The sequence below is a fragment of the Protopterus annectens genome, chromosome 2.part1 (genome assembly GCF_019279795.1).
Source record: "Protopterus annectens isolate FY-2018-M chromosome 2.part1, PAN1.0, whole genome shotgun sequence".
NCBI classification, from domain to species: domain Eukaryota; kingdom Metazoa; phylum Chordata; order Ceratodontiformes; family Protopteridae; genus Protopterus; species Protopterus annectens.
The window spans coordinates 1,473,311,967-1,473,333,393 of NC_056729.1; the positions used below are offsets into that span (position 1 = coordinate 1,473,311,967).

A 21,427-nucleotide genomic window follows, 5' to 3' on the forward strand; every position below is an offset into this window, starting at 1 on the left:
TGTGAGTGAAAGCGCTTAACTTATTACTGGATTCTTTTTAATAAATGACTGGTTTTATCATGACTGTGGATAATTTGATATATATTTTTTATGAACAAGTTGAGGCAACGTTTTGCATCAATCTGTGATTTTGGGCAGCAGTTGGAAGCGTTATTCGCTTGAATACCGGAGTCTCTAGAGCGTTTTTATACCAAGTTGAAGGCAGTTTCGTGCCACTTTGTTGGTACTGTTTAGGAAGGCGGCATTTGTGTTTTTTTGCTGAGGTTCGGACAGCGGTTAGTGGCGTTCATTTTACCACTGTGTGTTGCATATCATTTGTGTTAGATGGAACGCTATCTGTGCAGATTAACTTCTAGCTAAAAGTATTAACATTGTTATATGGAGATTTGCCCAGAATAAGAACTACTTACAGGTGCACCCTGAACAGACACCAACCTGGTTAACAACAAGGAAAACAATGCTCCTCCTTAAGAGTGAATCTGCAAACTATTCTAAACAGTATAGGCCATTGACTTGCCTTCCAAAGATGTATAAACTATATACTGGAACTGATGCTGATAGAGTTTATAGTAATTTATAAGAAAACGCAAACTTGGCTATAAAACATAATGGTGACAAAAGAAAGTCATATGGAACAAAGGATCATTTGTTGTTAGATAAAGTCATAAAAGAGAAATTGCAAAAAGGGGAATAATCTAAATATGTCATGAATAGATTACAAAAAGCATTTGACAGCATCCCACATTCATGGATAAATGAGTGCTAGAAAATGAATTACACCCTACACTGATCAATTACATTACAGCGACCATGAAACAGTGGCAAACCACTTCACAGCTAAGCCATGAAAAAGGACAAATTACTATCTCAGGGATAAAAATTCAGAGGGGGGTATTCCAGGGTGACTATCACTGTTGCTCCTTTGTCTTGCCCTTTGCCCATTATGTTGTCTACTTAACAGCTGAGGTCATGGTTATAATGTTGTCTCCCAGACGAAAACAAAGTGAAAAGTCTTTGCATCTGTTTTTTTGCGGATGATTTAAAGTTGTAGACTTCATCAGATGAGGATCAAACCTTTTTCAGATGATTAAAGAATGCCAGTTGGTCTTGATAAATGTGCAAAAACAACATTTAAAGCAGGAACACTGCAGCACCAAGAAAATATTAGTCTGGGACAGGAATGTGATATAAAGGAACTTGAGCATGAGGGAGTGTATAAATATTTGTGAAATGATGAAGGATTGACAACAAAACAGGAGCAAATGCAAACAAAACTCAGTAAAGAATATTTTAGAAGGTTAAAATTAATACTGAAAACAGCCCTGATATCTAGGAGCAAATCCAAGCTATAACCCAATTTGCTTTTCCTATTCTAAACTTAGTTTTGTTGTGACTGACTGGCCCCAAAAGGTATTGGATCATTTGGAAAAGACAACAAGAAAATGCTTCACGCTTATCAAAAGATGAAGAATGGGTCTCATATATAAAAATCAGTGTATACCAGGATTATATATCCTTTGTTCTGAAGGAGGTATGGGCCTCCTCGAAATTGATTACATGTACAGATGTGCAATAGTAGGGCTGTGTACATATCTGCTGACCTCATCAGATCCAAACATAGTAAAAGTTTTGAAACATGAAGACAAGAAATCAAAGATAACTAAGATAATGTTGGTGTACAAAGTCCATTGAACATGTGGGAGAAACAGACAAACGCAGGTTCTATAAAACAGAACTGGAAACAGTTGCACATCTTGTTGTTGAGTGTGATACACCAACAGAAGAGGACCTATATACTGAAATGCATAATAATATATGGAAGACTGTTGCATTGTGGCTTGTGCAAACATTACAATATTAAAGTGGCTGAGAAGCACTGGAAACATAAGCCACAAAGCATTATAGAGAATTATGATCACCCATTACCAACAGTTCCAAAAACAGTTGTGAGAAAACCAGATAGAATAGTCCATGAAAAGAAGACAAAAGTTGCACTGATTACTGAAATTGCTATACCTACTGATTACAGTGTCTTACATACAGAGAGACACCAAGTCATAAAATACCAGGATTTGCAGGCAGAAATGAGGGCACTGTGGAAGGATACCCAGACAGTTCCAATTTAAGAGTTTTTTTTAAACTACCGATAAATGCAACTCCGCATGAACTGCAGAAGGTGTCAGCTCTAGGCAAAAGTGCTCTTCACAGCACCTGCAATCATCAAAGTCTGAAAGAAATATTAACCTCATGAACTTTAATCATACTTTAACTTAGGAATAGGGTTCATTCCAATCACAGTATTAGAAACCCAAAAGACATGAAGAAATTATACCAGCTGAAGGGTACAGGAATTCAAAAGACAAAAAGTATAACACATTTGCTAACAGCCTGTGGCAGCCCCCTGAAAACAAGTGCCCATTTTACAGGAGCAGCCCGGGAGTACTGTCTGGTGAAGTAACTTGGCAGAGTAATTTAAAAAACAAATGAAGTCTGTCAGAATCAAACCATGTACTACAAAAAGCACCTCTTTAACAGCTTCCAGCCTGACCTATCTGACCTAAGTATTGGAAAAACTACTGTAGCCCATACAGTGCATTTCACATCTGTAAATTAAAATGTATTCACAGTTAAAATATTAACACTAAACTCGGACTTCATGCAGTCCAATTTATACACAGCTAAATAATAAACACACTGGATGTGATCCTCAGTTTCCTTAATGATGGCAAAGAACGTCTCATATGATGATCCTGTTTACTACAATACATTTTCTTCTTTTACATCATAAACATTCTGGTTCATAGGTAGTTACAATGCTTGCAGTCCAGGGAACCATTGAAGATACTAACCAAAATATCCGGATACCCCAAGACATGGCATAAATATGAGGCAAAAATCAGAGAAGTTTCACATAACTGGAGACAGATAAGAGCAGGCTACTCTAAATCACTTAAAAAGTTAACAAAATAGTTTTTGCATTAAAATGTATTTTGGAAGTCACAAAAACTGTGAAACTCTAATGACTGACATTGACTGACTGTAATCCTGAGTGATTTAGCAAAGAATTAAAAAAAAAAAAAAACATTTAATTGAGATCTGGTACTTTGTGTGGATAATAAGGCTCTTGCTTCCTCTACTCTAAGTACAGGGTTTGACTCTAAGCAAGTCACTTAACTCAACAGTATTTCATAACTAGGGTATTACACATACACACACACATGCATTCTGCAGTGATGATACATCTCTGTTCTTGTTAATGTTGCTACAACATACAGAGTTTAGATTTGATGAGGAATGTCAATCTACTTGCCTGCTTCATCCACATTTATGTTAATGCTGTATCCCCATGCCCACTAATGCTGCAACAACAACAAAATCCATAACTGTTCACTACAAAAGCAAAGAAATTCAGCACAAAATGCTATCTCCTATCATTTTCTACCGAATACTCAAGTGCATTTAAATCAAGCACCAATTCCTGGAAGGTATCTTGCTTTACCTGAGTGCTAGCAACAATGACATTGGATAAAGCATCTGCCAATGAAAAAAGATTGGACCTTGCATATAGAGCAGAAAATTGTCTGTGAAATCAGTTCAGTAGTTTATTTTTTAAAATTACTGTTGCAGAATTTTTTTAATTATTGCTGATGATACCTAAACTGCCTTATGCTGGATCCAGCCCTGCTTATACAGACTCCTGTGTACAGATCTCTATCTTCACAGCTTCATAGGTGTGTACTAGGCTAATGGCCCTGGAGCCTTTACAAGCCTAGCCAATAAAAGTGCCCTGGCATCATGCCGCCTGACGTTAGTTCCCAGTGTCTATCAAGTAGAGCCACTGCAGTGATCCCTGGGGTGAACTATTACCCATCCACTCATCAAGATTTCTCTTGAAGAGGGACAGCGAGGTGCTCTGCTTGACATATATGGGAAGTCTATTCCAGAGCATGGGCAGTCTCTGGGTGAGGAACCTGTCCCTCCAGCATGTTCTGTTGATTGTGGTAATGAGGTTGAGGTCTCTGGAACGTGTGGTACAGAGGGATTGGGATTTCTTTAGATGTAGCATTTCTGACATAATTGGGTCAGACATGGCTTTGCAAGTCAAGCACAGATCGCCTCTAGGTAGGCAATATGAGACAGAGAATAGCTGGAGCCTTCCATTCAGAACAATCAAGGTCTCTGCCTTACTAGGCTTTCTCCACTGCAGAAACACTATACTCAATTCAAAGTTCTCAACTTACATCATAAAATAATTATGACCTCCATGAGGGAAAGGTTCAATAACCAAATAAATTTCTACCTGTGGAATAAACCTCTCTTGCATTTTAATGGTGTAACACTTTGGCAATTGGATGGCTTCACATAAATTTACCTCTAGGATTAGTAGTATAGCTTGTGCGCACACACACACACACACACACACACACACACACACACACACACACACACACACACACACACACACACACACACAAGCACTACTGTGGTCTGCCTTAACAAAGGTTAAAAAGCTCTTCCAAATTTTTTTTTTCTGACAAGCCCAAAGCAATGGAACAGTTTCCCTCTCACACTACAAACGCAATGTGATCCTGATAAACATGAACAAGACCAGGATAATAACAACACAACAGTTGGACAGACAATGATACACTCAAAATCAAATTATAATGTATTAAGCTCTTTCATTCACAAAAGTAGGAACTTCAACAGAATGACACAGTTAAAAATTACTGAGTATTTGAATTAACCACAACTATTAATTAAAACCAATCAATAAAGTCTGGTTACAAAATTCAAATAGTTAAAAAACCTGAGTCCATAATTGTTTAAAGGAAACCATCCTTCTAAAATAGCCTAGAACAGACTATGCTAGACATCCAATCTTTTTAACTTTAAAATGAGGGCTATAGAACATCCGTCATTTAAACCAGGGGGACTTGTGGCATTCAAACATAATTGCCACTTTAATTCATTTTTATCAACGTTTGTTCACTATATAACTCCTGGTATCAAAAACAACCTATGCCACAACAGTAAACTTAAAGCCATGAGTAGGATGTTGTGTCTTTCGGCTTTTCCCGGTTAGGGGTCGCCACAGCGGAACTCCGTAATGATTGGTAGTTGATTTTTACGTGCCGAGTTACCAGCCTTGACGCACAACCTTCAACAAAGGTATGCCCATTCACGCATGTCTCCACGCAGAAGACGCTCTAGCTGAGAATCGAACCGGACAGCGTCTTACTGTGAGGTGACAATGCTACTGCAGCACCACCATCATGGAAAGCCATGAGTAGGATGCTGTGCTATATACCTATAAAGGGCATTTGTTGTCTTACACTTCTTACTATCCAATATATGTTTATATATCCTTTCTTTACATTTCCTGGAGGTTTTGCCCACTCAAATGCTGGGCATAAATCACAGCAAGCAATATATAAAACATTTTTCGAATCACATGTAAAATGCCCTCGATTGCTATATACTGCCCCTCCAATATGTATGTGTTCACTAACCAATATACTAACACATTGTGAACATCGGCCACATTTTTTCATGCCTTTTTTCCTATTTAAAGAGGTCCTAGTCCATTCCAATAATTTTTTTGATTGACGTGTCCTTTTTATATACAATATGGGGGCTATCCTCTATTTTATTATACATATCTAGGTCAAAAGAAAATATAACCCAGTTCTTTTTGAGACATTCAACAATGGCCTGACTATCTAAACTGTAGGTAGTGATAAATGACTTGTATTCCTTTTTATCTTGAAGTACATGGGTTTGGGTACTAATGACCACTTCCCCAATATTAACTATGTGATGACATGGGCAAGTGCCAGAACAGCCAGATGAAATTTTGTAAAGAATGATATGTCCTTTGAATATCAAGTTGACTTATACAAGATGCTTGTGTTACAAATGTATTAGAACTGCATGTCATTTGTATATCAAACTACTTTGCAGAGATGCTTGTGCTGAAAATGTATTTGTGAGGTTTGCATGTGTTAAAATGTATCAACAGTGCACATGCTGAAATGAAAAGAAATGTACATATATTAATGCAACTGAATTAAATGCACCAGCTAGTTTGCTTTAAGAAAAATAAGGAAAATGTAAATGAGCTGTCAAACCATTAAAAATGACACCCACAATGCTGAATAGGTCAAGAGCCATTGGGTCTGGGACAGAGCCTTTGTTCATTAGTTTAGTGAAATGAAGGGAGGCTCCAGGCACTGCCATAAACATCTGGGTGTATACTGTGACCATTTGTGCTACATTTCTGTCTCAGCTTCAAAGGGGAATACTGTGAGAACCTAGAGTCAGGTGACCAGATGAGGTCATTGTGCCAGCCCTCTTAGAAATTATATGTTATCTATTACAAAGAGAAATCTCAGAGTATGGAGATTTTTGTCTGGGGAGCCTGAATAGAAACACCCTCACCCACAGCATCTTGCCTTGTGGCAGTAAGTAACTTAACTAGGGAACAGTAACTTTTTTAGATTCAGTCAAGAAAATAGTGAAGCTTAGTTTAGAGAGTGTTTTTATTTGTATGAGTCTGTCCATAAATGTTCATTTCAATATTTTCTGAGATTTGAACTCTGTGGTTTACTGTAAATATATATTTAATATTTTCATGTTCTTTGTTTATTATTAAATATATTTAAAACTTTTACTGTGGCTGGTCCTTGTAAAAAGTATCTAACCTTTGAGAGCACTTATATTTATTTGGTGACACTGTGTCGGCCACTCCAGAAGGCCTAGCCGTCTTGGAGAACTACTACCATTTGTATTAGTATTAATACTACAAAGTATAATTGGGTACCCTTTTAAGAGCCTTATAGTAACTGACTGGTGGCAGTGAATCTACCTTATAGTCTGGGCAAAGTTGGTAGTGCAGATAATCTGTGCCAGACTTTCCCAAGTATTTGTGTGTGCAAAAATTAAATCTTAAAGAGTGTGTGTGTCACCTACTTGGGGCAGGGACATGAAGCACTGGGTTTACAGACAGGGTGTTGGAGGACTTGGCTTGGACACTCGCCTGAGGACCTAACCCTACAGTTGTACCAGTGGAGAGTTTTACTGGGGACTTGGAGGGAGACAGATATAAAGACATCCAGACCCTGGGCTGTGTGTGTTCCCTGTGTATTCTTAAGGGAAATTGTACTTGACGCAGAGAGGTCTGCATCTGGAAATACTTAGTGTATCCATTTGTATTCCAAGTGCATGTCCCTCTCCAGTGTCAGTGGTGAGGATTCAGGCTCCTTGGATTATTGGCCAGGGTGGGGATGACACATATTGGTGGCCATCACATATTGGTAGCAGTGATGGGTATCACAAACTAAATCTGCTTGTAATGGGGAACTGTGTCCACAGACCTCAACGGGAGTTGAGTAATATGATTCATATGCTTGTCCTACAAATGTAAGAGAACTGAATGTTATGTACTGAGCTTCAGGAATGTAACCACTGTGTACCCTACTGGAAAAGAAAAGAAATGTATATAAACTATATACCTCTGCAAATGCATGTTTTAATAGTAGAAGCTGCAACATACAGAGTTAACTTGAAAAACGTCAAGAAAATAATTTGAAACGTAAACTGTTTTACGATTGTGTTCTCAGTTTCAGAGCAGCAAGCAGACACAATGTCTAGAGATAGGAAAACCTCTATTGTCTTAAAACAGAAATAATTACTAGGTTTCAAATGTAAAAGTGTTTTTTAGTGCTCTATGACTTCCTAGCAGCTGCACACTTCAGAGAGACATGTATTCTTGACACAGAGGTATTAAATTCTAAGTATCTGTTTAGCCTGGGAACTGAAGTCAGGTGATAAAGAGTGATGTCATCTGAGATAACCCAGCAGTAATGTTAATTATTAAAGAACTCTCTCAGAGAACAACTGGGCATTTTATATCTTGTCTTGGACCTAGAAACATTCATCATCTGCATTTGCCTTGCTCTGTAAGCAAGGTATTTAGGGCATAGTATATTTTAGATACAAATAAGAATATTGTAAATATTAGTTTAGATGTTTTCTGTATTTATTTGAGACTGTCCTGCAATGTTGTTTTAAAGTATTTCCATTGATTCTGAACTCTGTTTTGACTGAGTATTGTCTTGTTCTTTTATTATTGATTATTAAATATGTTTAAACCTATCTTTGTGGCTGATATTTGTGAGACATATTTAAGCTCTTAGTGTACTTGCATATGTGTTTGGTGACACTCTACAGGCCACTCCTAAATAGCCTTGGTCACACTTACCATTTGGATAATAGTAACATTACACATTAGGATTAGTCACCCTTTTAACGGCCTTTATAGTAGCTGATAAGTAGGGGTTGGTGGCAGTGATAACTACCTTATAGGCATGTGTGTGTTTGTATATAAACCAAATATCAAAGTGTGTGTGTGTGTGTGTGTGTGTGTGTGTGTGTGTGTGTGTGTGTGTGTGTGTGTGTGTGTGTCAGCTACATGGGCAGAAACATGAAGTACTGGTGGGACAGAGAGGGTGCTGGAGGTCTTATCTTGACCCCTCAGCTGAGATCTTAACCCTACAGCTGTGCCAGTGGGGAGTCTTATTGGGGATCTGGAGAAAAAGGGAGAAACCAGCCCCAGACTGACTGTGATCTGTGTGCTCTTAAGGGAAATTGTACTTTACTGTGTGTGTACTTGTCTTCCTCCCAATGTGTATGTCCCTCATTGGTGATAGTGGTGAGGATTGAGGCTCCTTGACTACTGGGCCAGTGCAGGGTCGTCACAGACCCACCGTTTTTTTTTAACTATTTGAATTATGTAGCAAATCTTATTGGCTGGTTTTAATTACTTAATTAATAGTTGTGGTTAATTTAACTACTCAGTGAGTTTTAACTGTCATTCTGATGAAGTTCCTACTTTTATGAACAAAAGTGCGTAATAAATTGTAGTTTTTCCTTAATTTGGAGTGAACCATTGTCTGTCCAACTACCAACACACAGGATCTACAGTTTGACAATGTGATCCTGACTCTTCCTTTTCTAAGTTAAAACTCTTTGTGTTCTTTCCATCACTGTTTTTCAATCCCCTTCCATCCAACAGGCAGTCTTCTATAATGGCACTGTAACATATATAACATTGCAAAGTACCTATATATTCATTTTATTTATGTAATTTTCCTCTGTAAGAATTGTAAATAATTAGCACTGGCTGAACTGTAGAGTCTCTTCCTGCAGTTTACTTCACTTATAAAATGTTATTCTGCAAAATACTGCCAACTGTTAACACTTGCTTAACTGTAGGCTCTCTGCCCGCAATTCACTGTACTTATAAAACTGTCTTCTGTAAAATACTGAAAAAAATGTTAAGACTGGCTGTGTCATGGCTTCTTCACGTGCAATTCATGTTCGGTATTACATTAGCTGGGTTGTAACCTCTCCTTCCTTCCATGACAACATGAGGAACAATGGCTTTGTCTGTTCAATGTATGCGCAAAACATCCTCTTGTATAATTCAACATAAATACCAATAACTTTACCCTCAACATTCCCACTACAGTAGAATGAAAAGCAAATCTATCACTCAAAATAGTCTTAACATCAACTGTTTGACAAATATACAAAAATCAAGAATTCATTCTCTTAAGGCAGTGTTTTGCAACTGGAAAACATAACTGTGGCATATACATTACAGAAATAGGGTTACTATATTATCACTTTTCACAGGATAGTCACAATTCAGACAGTTGCATTTGGCAAAAAAAAAATGAAAAATGACAATTTTATTACAAAACAAATATTAACTTTTCTTATTATTGCAGAAAAGTGATTCAGTATGTGAAACAGCTTAATATGACATGGAATAATAAAATAACTACCATTCTCCAATAGCAATCTCTTATGTTGGTGATAAAGTGAAATCTAGCCCTTTTCATTCATAGTAGATACACTTTTTTCTTCTAAAAATCACACATTTTTGCCTTATTACACTTTAGAAATGTACCTGGTGATTAAATCCTGTCTGTATAGCATTTTGTACCAGCCAAAGAAAGTCCTTATTTGAAGTGAAAATATCTATATATCTAAACTCAATGCCAAAAAGTGCAGTGTCATCCCCTTTGGTAAAAACTCTTAACCCATGAACTACCACATAGGCAGCAATCTACTTAACACCGAATGCGTGATAAGAGACCTTGGGACCCAGGTGGACAGTAGTCTCTCCTTTGATAGTCAGGAAGTCCTTCTACTTAACACACCTCATCATAAAAGGGTTCTCATCCAGGAAAAAAGAGGTCATTGTTCCCCTCTACTCGTCACTCATTAGACCCATTATAGAGTACAACACCCCTTTTGGAATGTACCTCACAAGACATCTGCAGCAGCTGGAAAGGCCACAGAAGTACCTCACAAAGAGAATTACTGGCCTCAAACAAATGACCTACACTGGCCGCCTCAAAAAACTCCAGCTTTACTCCGTAGCATATCGCCTACTCCGAGGTGATCTCTGCCTAACATATAAAGCTATGTCAAACCCAGAGCTGCTGGACATGCTACACCTAAAGAAATCCCAATCCCTCCGAGCTACACGCTCTAGGGACCTAAACCTTGCCACCACAATAAACAGGACACGCTGGAGTGATAGATTCCTGTACCAGAGACTTCCTATACTCTGAAACATGCTACCCATCTATGTCAAGCAAAGGTCTTCATTAGCACTTTTCAAGAAAAATCTTGATGAGTGGATGGGAAATAGGAAATACACCCCGGGGATCACTTCTGTGTCCCTGCTGGACAGTGGCACAGGAAAATAATATTCTTTGGTGGCCTTAAGCTATGGAACCTTGCTGGCTAGGCTTACGTAGGCCCTTGGGCCGATAGCCTAGTACCTACCTATGAACCTATATCTGGGAGCCTGCTAAACAACTGCAAAGCCATACTTTCCTCAACTACCCAAGTTACCTACTATGAACAGTACACTAAACGTGTTCTCATTTCATAACTATCTTGTAAGATTACTTAAGTCCCATGTCTACCGTTATAATGCACTGTAGTCTATGTCATCATCACTGCTCTGGAATTATCAGTCTGAGATGATGTTCATCTTTTTCATGGCCTGAAGTAACAAAATGCATTAGCTATTAAACACATTTCATCCCAAGACTCACAAATGGAGCTATTCCTGGAAATGGAATATCAGATGTGTTTGGCTTAACCAGTCATCAAAAGAATCCTTAACAATTCCTGAGTTACAACAGTCACTTCTAAATTATTGACTAAGCTTACCATGTAATAATGCAAAAACAGCTTTCTGAAACAGAATAAAAGTTATTCCACCTACTTTGCACTCTATTCATAATATTTATTTATTTACTATTTGCTAATCAGATCAAGCATTTTGGGCACGAACTCTAGGTATGACCTCAGTGTTTTGGTCTTTCTAAATGATTTCCTCAGAGTTAAACAAGTCAGTGGAGTCTGTAGCAAACGAAACTGTGACCACACACATTACCTGTACTTTAGTACCTTTGTCATATGCTGTCTCCATTTACCTAACATATGGTTACCACTCGTCCCATTGTCAGAGGGACACTCATGGGTTGAGCCTTGTCATCCCATTGCCCGCACTGTCAAGCAGTGGGACAAAAGTCCCATTTTCCGATACACGTTGAATTGCCATGGAAAGGCCGAAAATACTTCTGTTTTTTCCACGGCAATGAGGTTACGTCACCAACCCAGACCTACAGGCAGAAGTATTCCCGGTTAGGTCCAGGTGGTGTAAGTGGAAGTTATCTTGTGATCCTGAAAACGCTGTTATTTAAATCTATATTTTAAGGTCTTCTTTTACATGTAGATATGCCTTTTGGCCGTAAATGCTGTAATAAAATAGTCTGTATATATATTTGTTAGCAAAAGCTGCACATACTGCATGTGTGTTTGGTCTTCATAATACAAGCGGATTCTGACGTTGCAGAAGTTAGTTACTTTCTGAAAGGAAGCCTGTGCTGTATTACTGTTGTACTCGCCACTCTTGTAGAAAATGAGAACTATAACTGTATAATTCTGAAACTTCATTTTCTATTGCATGTCACTTGAAGCAAGTGGGTTGGGAGGGTGGCCTAATGGTTAAAGTGTTTGCCTTACAAACACAAGGTGCAGGGTTTGAGTCTCACAAGGGATAATTGGCTAGGCTTAAAATGGCTCGCAAGGGCAGTTAGCTTAGTACTAACCTATGAACCTATGAACTTGTTGTAGTGGTAATGTTTGAAATTCAGCACAATATGTATGCACGATTGTGTGTTTTGCTTAATTTGTCTCTGCCTTTACAGCCCATGTCATGTCTGAAAAGAATGTTTGGACCATTTCACTTTGGAGTTACCAAATGTTAATAAGATAAGTTAATAAGTACTTTTTATTAGCGGTTTCTTTCAGAAATGTAACTTTTGTTATGGATCTTCTTCTCATGAAATTATGCCTTTGTCACTTTCTGTCATTACCACTGAAGTACAGATTTCTAGTAATTCATCAGAAAATTCAGATTATGTTATCTTAAAATTCAAGTGGGCCAGCAGCAGTATATCAGAGGATATATAAATATTCTCTGATATATCTTCTTCTTTTTCATTCGGCTCTTCCCGGTTAGGGGTCGTCACAGCGGATCACCTGTCAGCTCATGATTGGCAATACAGTTTTACGGTGTCGAGTTGCCAGCCCGGCGCCCAACCTTCCACGGAAGGCACACATACGCACACACTCATACCTAGGGCCAATTTAGTGTCCAATCCACCTACAGCATGTCTTTGGGATGTGGGAGGAAACCGGAGCACCCGGAGGAAGCCCACGCGACCACAGAGAGGACATGCAGACTCTGCACAGTCTGCATGTCCTCCCTGTAAAAAAAAAAAAAAATAAATATATATATATATATATATATATATATATATATGTGTGTGTGTGTGTGTGTGTATGTCTATATATATATATATATATATATATATATCTATATATATCTATATATATATATATATATATATATATATATATATATATATATATATCTATATATATCTATATATATCTATATATATATCTATATATATCTATATATATATCTATATATATATCTATATATATCTATATCTATATATATCTATATCTATCTATATCTATATCTATCTATATCTATCTATATCTATATATCTATATCTATATCTATATATATATCTATATATATATATCTATATATATATCTAAATATATATATCTATATATATATCTATCTATATCTATATATATCTATATCTATATATATCTATATCTATATATCTATCTATATCTATATATATCTATATCTATATATCTATCTATATCTATATATATATCTATCTATATCTATATATATATCTATCTATATCTATATATATCTATATATATATATCTATATATATATATATATATATATATATATATATATATATATATAGATATATATAGATATATAGAGAGAGAGAGGAGAGCATTCTTCTTTTTTCAGATCTCAGCTGTTCCATACTAATGGCCGTGGTCAGCTACAGTACTCTTGAGACTTGAATTCTAATCTCATGGAGTTTTAGGCAGTTAGCAAATATGTCACTACATACCTTGCACTATATATTAGGAATACATTTCTCATTTAGTTTTTTTAAGAAAACAAATACAGCATTCTTATAATCATCACTGCAAATGTACCTCCCCATTGGTAATGGAATGAATCCTGGGCCTCCTTAGTGATCTGTTTATTTCCCTCTCTCTCTCATTACATAGCAGAAATGTGTTACTAGGAAGATGGTATACAGACAGCGAAGTGGGGTAGAACTACCCAGTTTTAGCCTCAGATTACATGCAAGGACAGTTTAATGTATTATTTTTATGGCATAATCCACATTGTTTTCATGTTAGAACTCTTTATAGCTGCAGTATCAAGAACAGAACATAGAATCTTACTTTGAGATTGCAGGATTTTCCATTAAACTTTTTTCTATTATTGGCCTTTAGGGTGCATTGCAGTGCCAAGATTATATTATGAAACTGATAACCCCATTATAGCTTACAGAAATCAGTTTTGGCAAAATAATTCACCAACTCTTTTTTGCCAAATCTTTTGGTATCAAGAAACTAAGATAAGTAAACTTTCCAATTTAATTTATTCTGTAATGCCTCGAGTTACATTATATTTAGTTCATTGGTTCATAGTTCATAGTTTAGTACTAAGCTAACTGTCCTTGCGAGCCTAGCCAATTATCCCTTGTGAGACTTAAACCCTGCACCTTATGTTAAGGCAAACACCTTAGCCATTAAGCCACCCTCCCCTCCCCTCCCTATGAACCTATAACTCTGTTGTAGCACATTCCACAGATTACTTCTGATACGTAGATTGGACTATATTGTGGAGTATGCAAGGTTTGTGAGTAGTGAGAAACTCATTGAATCAGAACAGCCTGGTGTACTATGCAAGACAACCTGCATGGTGTTGCACATTAGGCAAGTAACTATGAATCCAGCTACTTATGTTTCCTGAAACATCTCCTTTAACACCTCTGGTGATGTCATGGTGGGGGTGTGGCCAGTGTAATATTGGTCACACCCCCATGTCCCACTTTGGCCTTGTTAAAAGGTGGCAACTCTGACCTAACACCCTCAGATTTACTGAGCATAACTTATTTTTCCCCTCCATTACGAATGCATTTAAAATGCGTACTATGGATTTGTTACTAACCTTGCATCAAATGTTTATGCCTGCTCCAATGTACTTAACCTTCCATTTTAAATTACTCCAATGGTATTTCAAGCTCAACAAGTTTGAAATAGCAAAGGCAGAGTCATAAAGCACACTCTTTCATTCTGATTTCTTTGTAGAAGACTGAAACAAATCGTATACAAGATTTGTTAAGTTTGTAATATCCGCTAAGCAAATGTGTTACATTTCATGGGCAACATGAAACCTTTAATATGATTAAATCACTTGCTCAAATGTACACACAGTATGTATGAGAAAGCTGTGAGACAAACTCATATCTGCAGCATACAACAACTTCACAACTCATTACATTAAATGCTATACAGAGCAGCGATGATTCTTGGGCACCACTCCTCAAAAAGTGGACAAAACTCTACAACTGAGGCAAAAAAGCATTGCAAGAACTTAGCAATGGAACATTAAAACATGTCACAACAACTTTAAACTGCCCTTATGTTGCACCATCATTGTGTGAAATGACTGAAATGCTGCATTGTCTGCTATTAACTAAAATGCATACATAAAATTCTTACTTTGCAAAGCATTTTAATAAAGTTAAAACAGCACGTGCCTGATTATCATCCCCATCTGGTGTTGCTTCAGCTGTATGCTCTGGTTCAAGATTTACAGATTCGCTACACTCAGCCATTGTACTGCCAAGTAGGTCTTCAGTGGCAGGAACTGCATTTGCAGCTGCATCTTCCACTGGCATTCCTTGCTGAATGAGGTCTTTGGGTTCAGTCTGGAGTCTGTCCTTGGTGTATACACTATTGTTGCCACCACTAAATGAAACATCCTTATGCACATTGTCTGAAGTTTCATTCATCGCTGCAGCTACTTCAGTCAGATTTGCAGAGACATCACCCAATTCCACACTGCCCACTTTTGTCTCCATTGTTAAAGCTTCGACATCAGGGAAAGCTGGTCCAGTAGAGCCATTGTCTGCAGTATCAGACATTCTGATTTATGTCTGCAACATAATTACAATATTTGATAAACACTGTACGTAAAAACAAACACATTAAAAAGCACCTCAAAAAATTTAACAGAATAACAGTTTAGCAAACTGACATTTTATGTTCTAAACCAATTCTGTTTATAAAACTGAAATCAAATGCTGAGCTAAAAGTAAATGTCATACTGTTTTTTAAATGTAAAAGCACAAAAATGTGGACAAACACATCCCCACACGCATACATAGAAATAGTCATGCAAGTAAAAATAATTATCTTTAAAACACACAGGGTTTCATAGGAAACTGAGAAGCTAAAAACAGACACAGAGTATGTAGCCCCACTTTATCTGTCCATTTTCCTACCCAATAAATGTTACAGTTTTTAATTAATTATGTTTCTTCCTACATCCCATGGCAGCTGCATCATGTCTCCCCATCTGTTAGTGAATCAAGATGACCTTATGCATTTGCAAGCCTTTCTAAGAAAAGCACTTTGTAATATCCCTGGGTCATTTCATCTACATATTCAGCGTGTGTCCCCTTTCTGTTTTTCTTTTGAAAGATGCTGACCTTCTGGATCCTGGCACTTCTAAGTCATAAACCTAGATGCTTCAGTCATGCCACCCGTCATCCTTATTTTGCACAGGGTTTGCACATTAATTTTCAGTTTGTTGTCTTTCATAAGTATTCTGGTGTAGACTCTGTATTACTTTTTTCATTTGCTTATGACATCTCTATGCTGCTAACATGCCTACAATGATTAGTCTGGAGGGCTGTACATAATACTCAAGATGTGGTCTCATTGAATGTCTGTACAAGAACAACAATAACTTCCTGTACTCATATGCTGATCTGTATATCATTACTCTCAGTGTTTTACTACCTTTTCACACTGACTGCCCACTTTAAGATAATCAGGAAAGGACTTGTAGAGAGAAGATACTGTTTACATTTTTTGCAAGCACACTTGCACAGACAGAGAACATGACCTCTAAACAAATGATGTTAACCTGAGTCTTAAGGCATGTGTGCGAATTCAAAGTATGATATATATTTGAAGTTGTTTTATGTGTGTTTCACTACTTTAAATAAATTCAAGGCTTAACAATCTCAGTTCTAAGAAAGTATTTGACTTTACTTTAAAGGGGGCAAGGAATAACCCTGGCAGGTTTCAGAATAACCACATGCGGTCAAAGATGTAAAGACACTGGCTATATCCACCACACTTGACCATATGGCCATAGGTAGATCGAATGCCATTCTGTGCTCAAAAAAGGTACCAATATTGTTCACTGATTTGCATATTGGTTATTCCAAACCATCCCAGGATAACTACTTGACAAAGCAGGCATACCTGCAACACCACAGAGGTGGTCTTACGTGGCCCTTTGCTCTGCATGTCCTGATTTTTATACTGAAAAACTAAGAGAAGATTAAATAAAATAATCTAGGAACATTTACATTCCATCAGAAATGGTGATAAAAACAATATTTTAGTTAAGCATTCTCATTCTTGTAAGGATTTTAAAAAGTTTACTTCTTTGGATTGGAAAAGGACTTCCAGGACAGCGTGGGGGGGGGGGGTGTGATTAATTTTAAGTACAATTACCTTCATCTGTTACTGTCAGTCACCTCCCTAATGTGCATGCATGATAATAGCACCTACCCATTCAAAAATTCAAAGGAGAATTAAAAAACAAAAACACCAACAAAATGTAAAAAACAGGGGACATTGTCCAAGTCTGTAAAAGTTCTTCTAAGATTAAATAAACAGCTAGAATAAAAGTAGTTCAAGCAATGAAAGGTTTTCAAAAATTATATTCTTCTGCAGCTGTCATTTTTGCTACAGTGAAAATATAGATAAAAATACACGCTGTCTACTTAAAGCTACTGGGCTGTGTGCATGTGCTACAAGTATGTGTGTCTCTTAAGATCATTTATATTGATTCACTCTAGAAATGATTTTCATAAACTTTCCCAAGCTTCTCTGGCAAATGCCACAGGATGAATAAACTTCTTTATTTTATTTGCATTTGTTGAGCAGGAAGGTCCAAATAGGCACTGCTCGGTTTCAGAGTAGGCTGGAGGAAGAAAGCTCCATTTGAGTACACAATTAATAATACTCAGAAAGAGCACAAATTTGTAAATGGCATTTACTCCTGACCAGCAAGTACACGCTAAAAATGGACATGGCTTCATAGGTCATTTGGGAAGGGTATCACCACAAAAATGTAGTACAAGTCCTACAATGAATTTCATTATCACATCTACAGAATTTATTACAACATAATATTGTAACAGTCATCAAGATATTATTACTAATGCTTAAAGTAAACAGAAAGTAAAAGCAATCTAAAATTGCAAAGAGCACAGTATGCATACAAAACAAGGAGTCTATACTACTAACTAAATATTTTTAATCACCTCGCCACACTCAGCTACTACCCGCTCTTAAATGGTACTTCCCACACAAACCTCTTATGATGTACATTTTCAGCAATGTGTTTTTTTAATTTTATATTGTGTCACAAAACATCAACTGTAAACACACACACACAACTTTTAAATGCAAATATTGACTACTGATACTGAAAACAGTCAATATGCCAGTTCACCCTCCTGGTCATCAAACAATATATAAATAAATAAATAAATAAATAAATAAATACATAGTTTATTTGACAAATGTTTTCTATTCTTATCATAAATATTAATTCTTGACTTTTACAAAAGTTCAAGAGATTCCCTAATTCTGAACCTTTAAATTTGTTCTTCATAAAAGCTGATATTAAGGCACAATAGTACAAAAATTACAGTTTTTAAATAAAGTAAGAGTAAAGTCTGTTACATAACCTAGTGACATTCCAGAATTATATTTTTGAATCGGGTATAATATTGGAGTGGTACAATAACTCCCAAACTGTTGTCCCCTCTGGGTGTAGCATAACGGCTAGTGTATGTTACATATCCTAAATAAGAAATTAGATGTGGCACAAATATTATGTAAACCTTTAAGTGGATAAATTAACACAGCAAGAAGTCACTGATACAAGAACCGTCGACTCACTTCCCAGCTCACTTTTATCCTTTTATTTCCAGTTATGTGTTTAATGCTGAGACAGTCGGTTCCCTTGTGCAGGGCAAAGGTCGCCCCCACACCAAAAAAAAAGTAATGTGCATACCATGGCTTAAACAGTATATGACTGGCTACACCCTCACTGTCCGCTGTTATGCTGTGCTCCTTCTGATGGTTTGGAGTTTGTAATAGTGCAATGAATGGAATTAAAAATAATACCACACTCCTGTTACATTCTTCTTACACATCATCAGAAAAAGCATGGTGATACAAATTCTGATCTACAAACATTCTATGTAAATAATAGCTAATAGTTCCCCGAACTGAATGGAACTTTTGCTAGTAATACTTCCCCGGCTCCACAATGAACGGGCGACAAGTACACAGCGAACGACACCGTTACTAATCCCACATTGTCAAACAAAAACACAAACAAATGACTTTCGCATGAACTTCCAAATGTCGGTTACTCTAAGTGATAACGATGGATGTTTGCTATATACAGTGGTCATAACCACAACTTAGAGGCAAGTACTGAAAAACGGTTGTTTTCAACATGCTGGGTACACTTAAAAATGGACACGTTGTAAAATGTTGGTACCATCAACTTGAGACATTGACACAATAAGAGTATGTGGGTTAACATACAGTTGCTGAAGTAAAATAAGTCTATAACTCTAATTATTGCCAATATTTATTAACTGTGATTCACTATACTTTCTCCAAGGCTTAGGAGGAACAGAGCTACAGTGGCATTCTATCTTCTCTGAATACCATTTTTACAACTTTTACAAACTATAATTCCTAAGCCTATCCCTGAAATATTGGTCAAAAGGCAATTTTAAAACAAACGGTGATAGTGCAGTTGCTCGCACAGTACGTCTTAAATGGGTGGTACAAGAAGCACTTTATTTTGCTCTGCACAAATGTGCAGCAGAAGCTCATTACTATCTGAAATTCTGGAAATCAAAGGAAAGTTTTCTACATACACAACTGTTAAAAAGCTCGTTAGTGAGAGAGTGTCAGCGGGCAGGGCAGTCTTACTACAGTTTCATCTGCTTACTATTTTCAGTTATTAAAATTGATATTAAGGAGCATTGACTTCTAAGCTGCTTACCAAAGCACAGAGATGCTGCTATCGCCTTCTACTTCCTCCCACCCGCCACGTCGGCAGTAGCTGTAGACAGTTTATAGTGCAGGGCCGGACAAGTGATGTCACGAATGGTACCGGACACGGTTGCGCATGCTCGGGGGACTTCACTCCCACACGTGCGGTATAAGGTTCGGTGGCATTTCCCTTATAATCCAGTCACAGACTTTAAACTGGGCTGGCGTCTAATTTGACAAGAAGGTGGAGTTTTCAGTTTTTATCTGTGTCCACCGATCATAGCTGTCAACCGGCGAGGGACAAATCCAGAAATATTCAGGGACACTTTTAAAATATTAGAACCATTAACTTGAGACATTGACAGAACAAGAATGTTGATTAATATACCTTTGCTGAAGTAAAAGAAGTTTGTAACTATAATTATTATCATTATTAACTGTAATTCACTGCCTTTTCTCCAGGGCTTAGAAGGGACCGAACTAAAATATGAGTCAAAAATCAGGGGCAGTTGAGACTGGTATGCCAACGATAGTTATCAATTTATCAATCATGTTTATTCAGTGTAGCTGTCAACTTTTTATCTCATAATTAGTGATAAAGCAAACATAAGTAGGGAAAACGCCACAGATTAGGGACATTTTAATCATTAAATCCAAAAAGCAGGCAAACAAGGAAAAAAAATCACACAAATAAACCATTTATGGAAGTCTGCCTACATTAGATGGAAGTCTGCCTACATTTCTCTCCGTGGCTTTATTGTTTCGCTGAACCGTGGCATCCAGTTTCATTCTTTGGTACATTTTAATCATTAGCAGTATGAATCTAGACATTTGATAGAAAATAAGCACGGGTTAACACATATTTTCCTATGCCCTTGCAACTCCCACTCTAATATCACCCACACCATCCAACCACTACCCTTCTTTCCACTCCACTAACTACCTTGATTATAGCAAGCTCAGATGCTCTGAAGCCAGTACTTATTATACAGCAGGAACGTCTTCTTCTTGTAACATTTGATGTGAGAGTGTTCAATCTCGCCTTTGTTCTTACACATGGGTTTGGAGCCGATCCTCGGCTCCGTGCCGGCCGACTGCAAGCTCTGCATCGAGAAGAAGCTCAAGGACATCTAATACCCACAATCCCCCTCTGCCTTTACCTCAGATCTAGTTTGCCGCTGCTGCATTCGCATCGCTGGAGGCTAGCTCGAGCATCTTCAGATAAGATTTAACTTTCTTTTGTTAAATTTTAGGAGAACTTGTTCAATAATTACTTGTTACTGTATTTAGTGTATGGTGTGTGTGTAGAGAGAAATTCTCGGTACCGTTAACTTAGTTTAACTTCTTTTAACTGGTATAGAGTTTTTCGGGGCCTACCACCCCTACTTGGATTGACAAACGGACTGACATATTTACCGGATTTGACCTTTTTTTCTCTGGATTGACTACTTTACTGGACTTGACTTTTTTCTCTTACTACAAAATGTCTGAGAAAATGAAATCTGGATTTAAACGTTGCCAGTGTGGCCAAAAGATGTCGGTC

The 21,427-nt window shown here is 37.2% G+C and overlaps 1 protein-coding gene across 1 annotated transcript in view; it reads right to left on the minus strand.

Annotated features, from left to right (window-relative positions):
* FAM114A1 (family with sequence similarity 114 member A1) overlaps positions 1–19,996 on the minus strand; it is a 1,202,629-nt gene extending 1,182,633 nt beyond the window's left edge. The window contains exons 1-2 of the mRNA XM_044062942.1: positions 19,895–19,996; positions 15,318–15,716 (exon numbers count right to left, since the gene is read on the minus strand). Coding sequence (XP_043918877.1) covers positions 15,318–15,704 — 387 coding nt within the window. The 5' untranslated portion in view covers positions 15,705–15,716; positions 19,895–19,996. The remainder of the gene's footprint in view (positions 1–15,317; positions 15,717–19,894) is intronic.
* Positions 19,997–21,427: the final 1,431 nt, after the last annotated feature.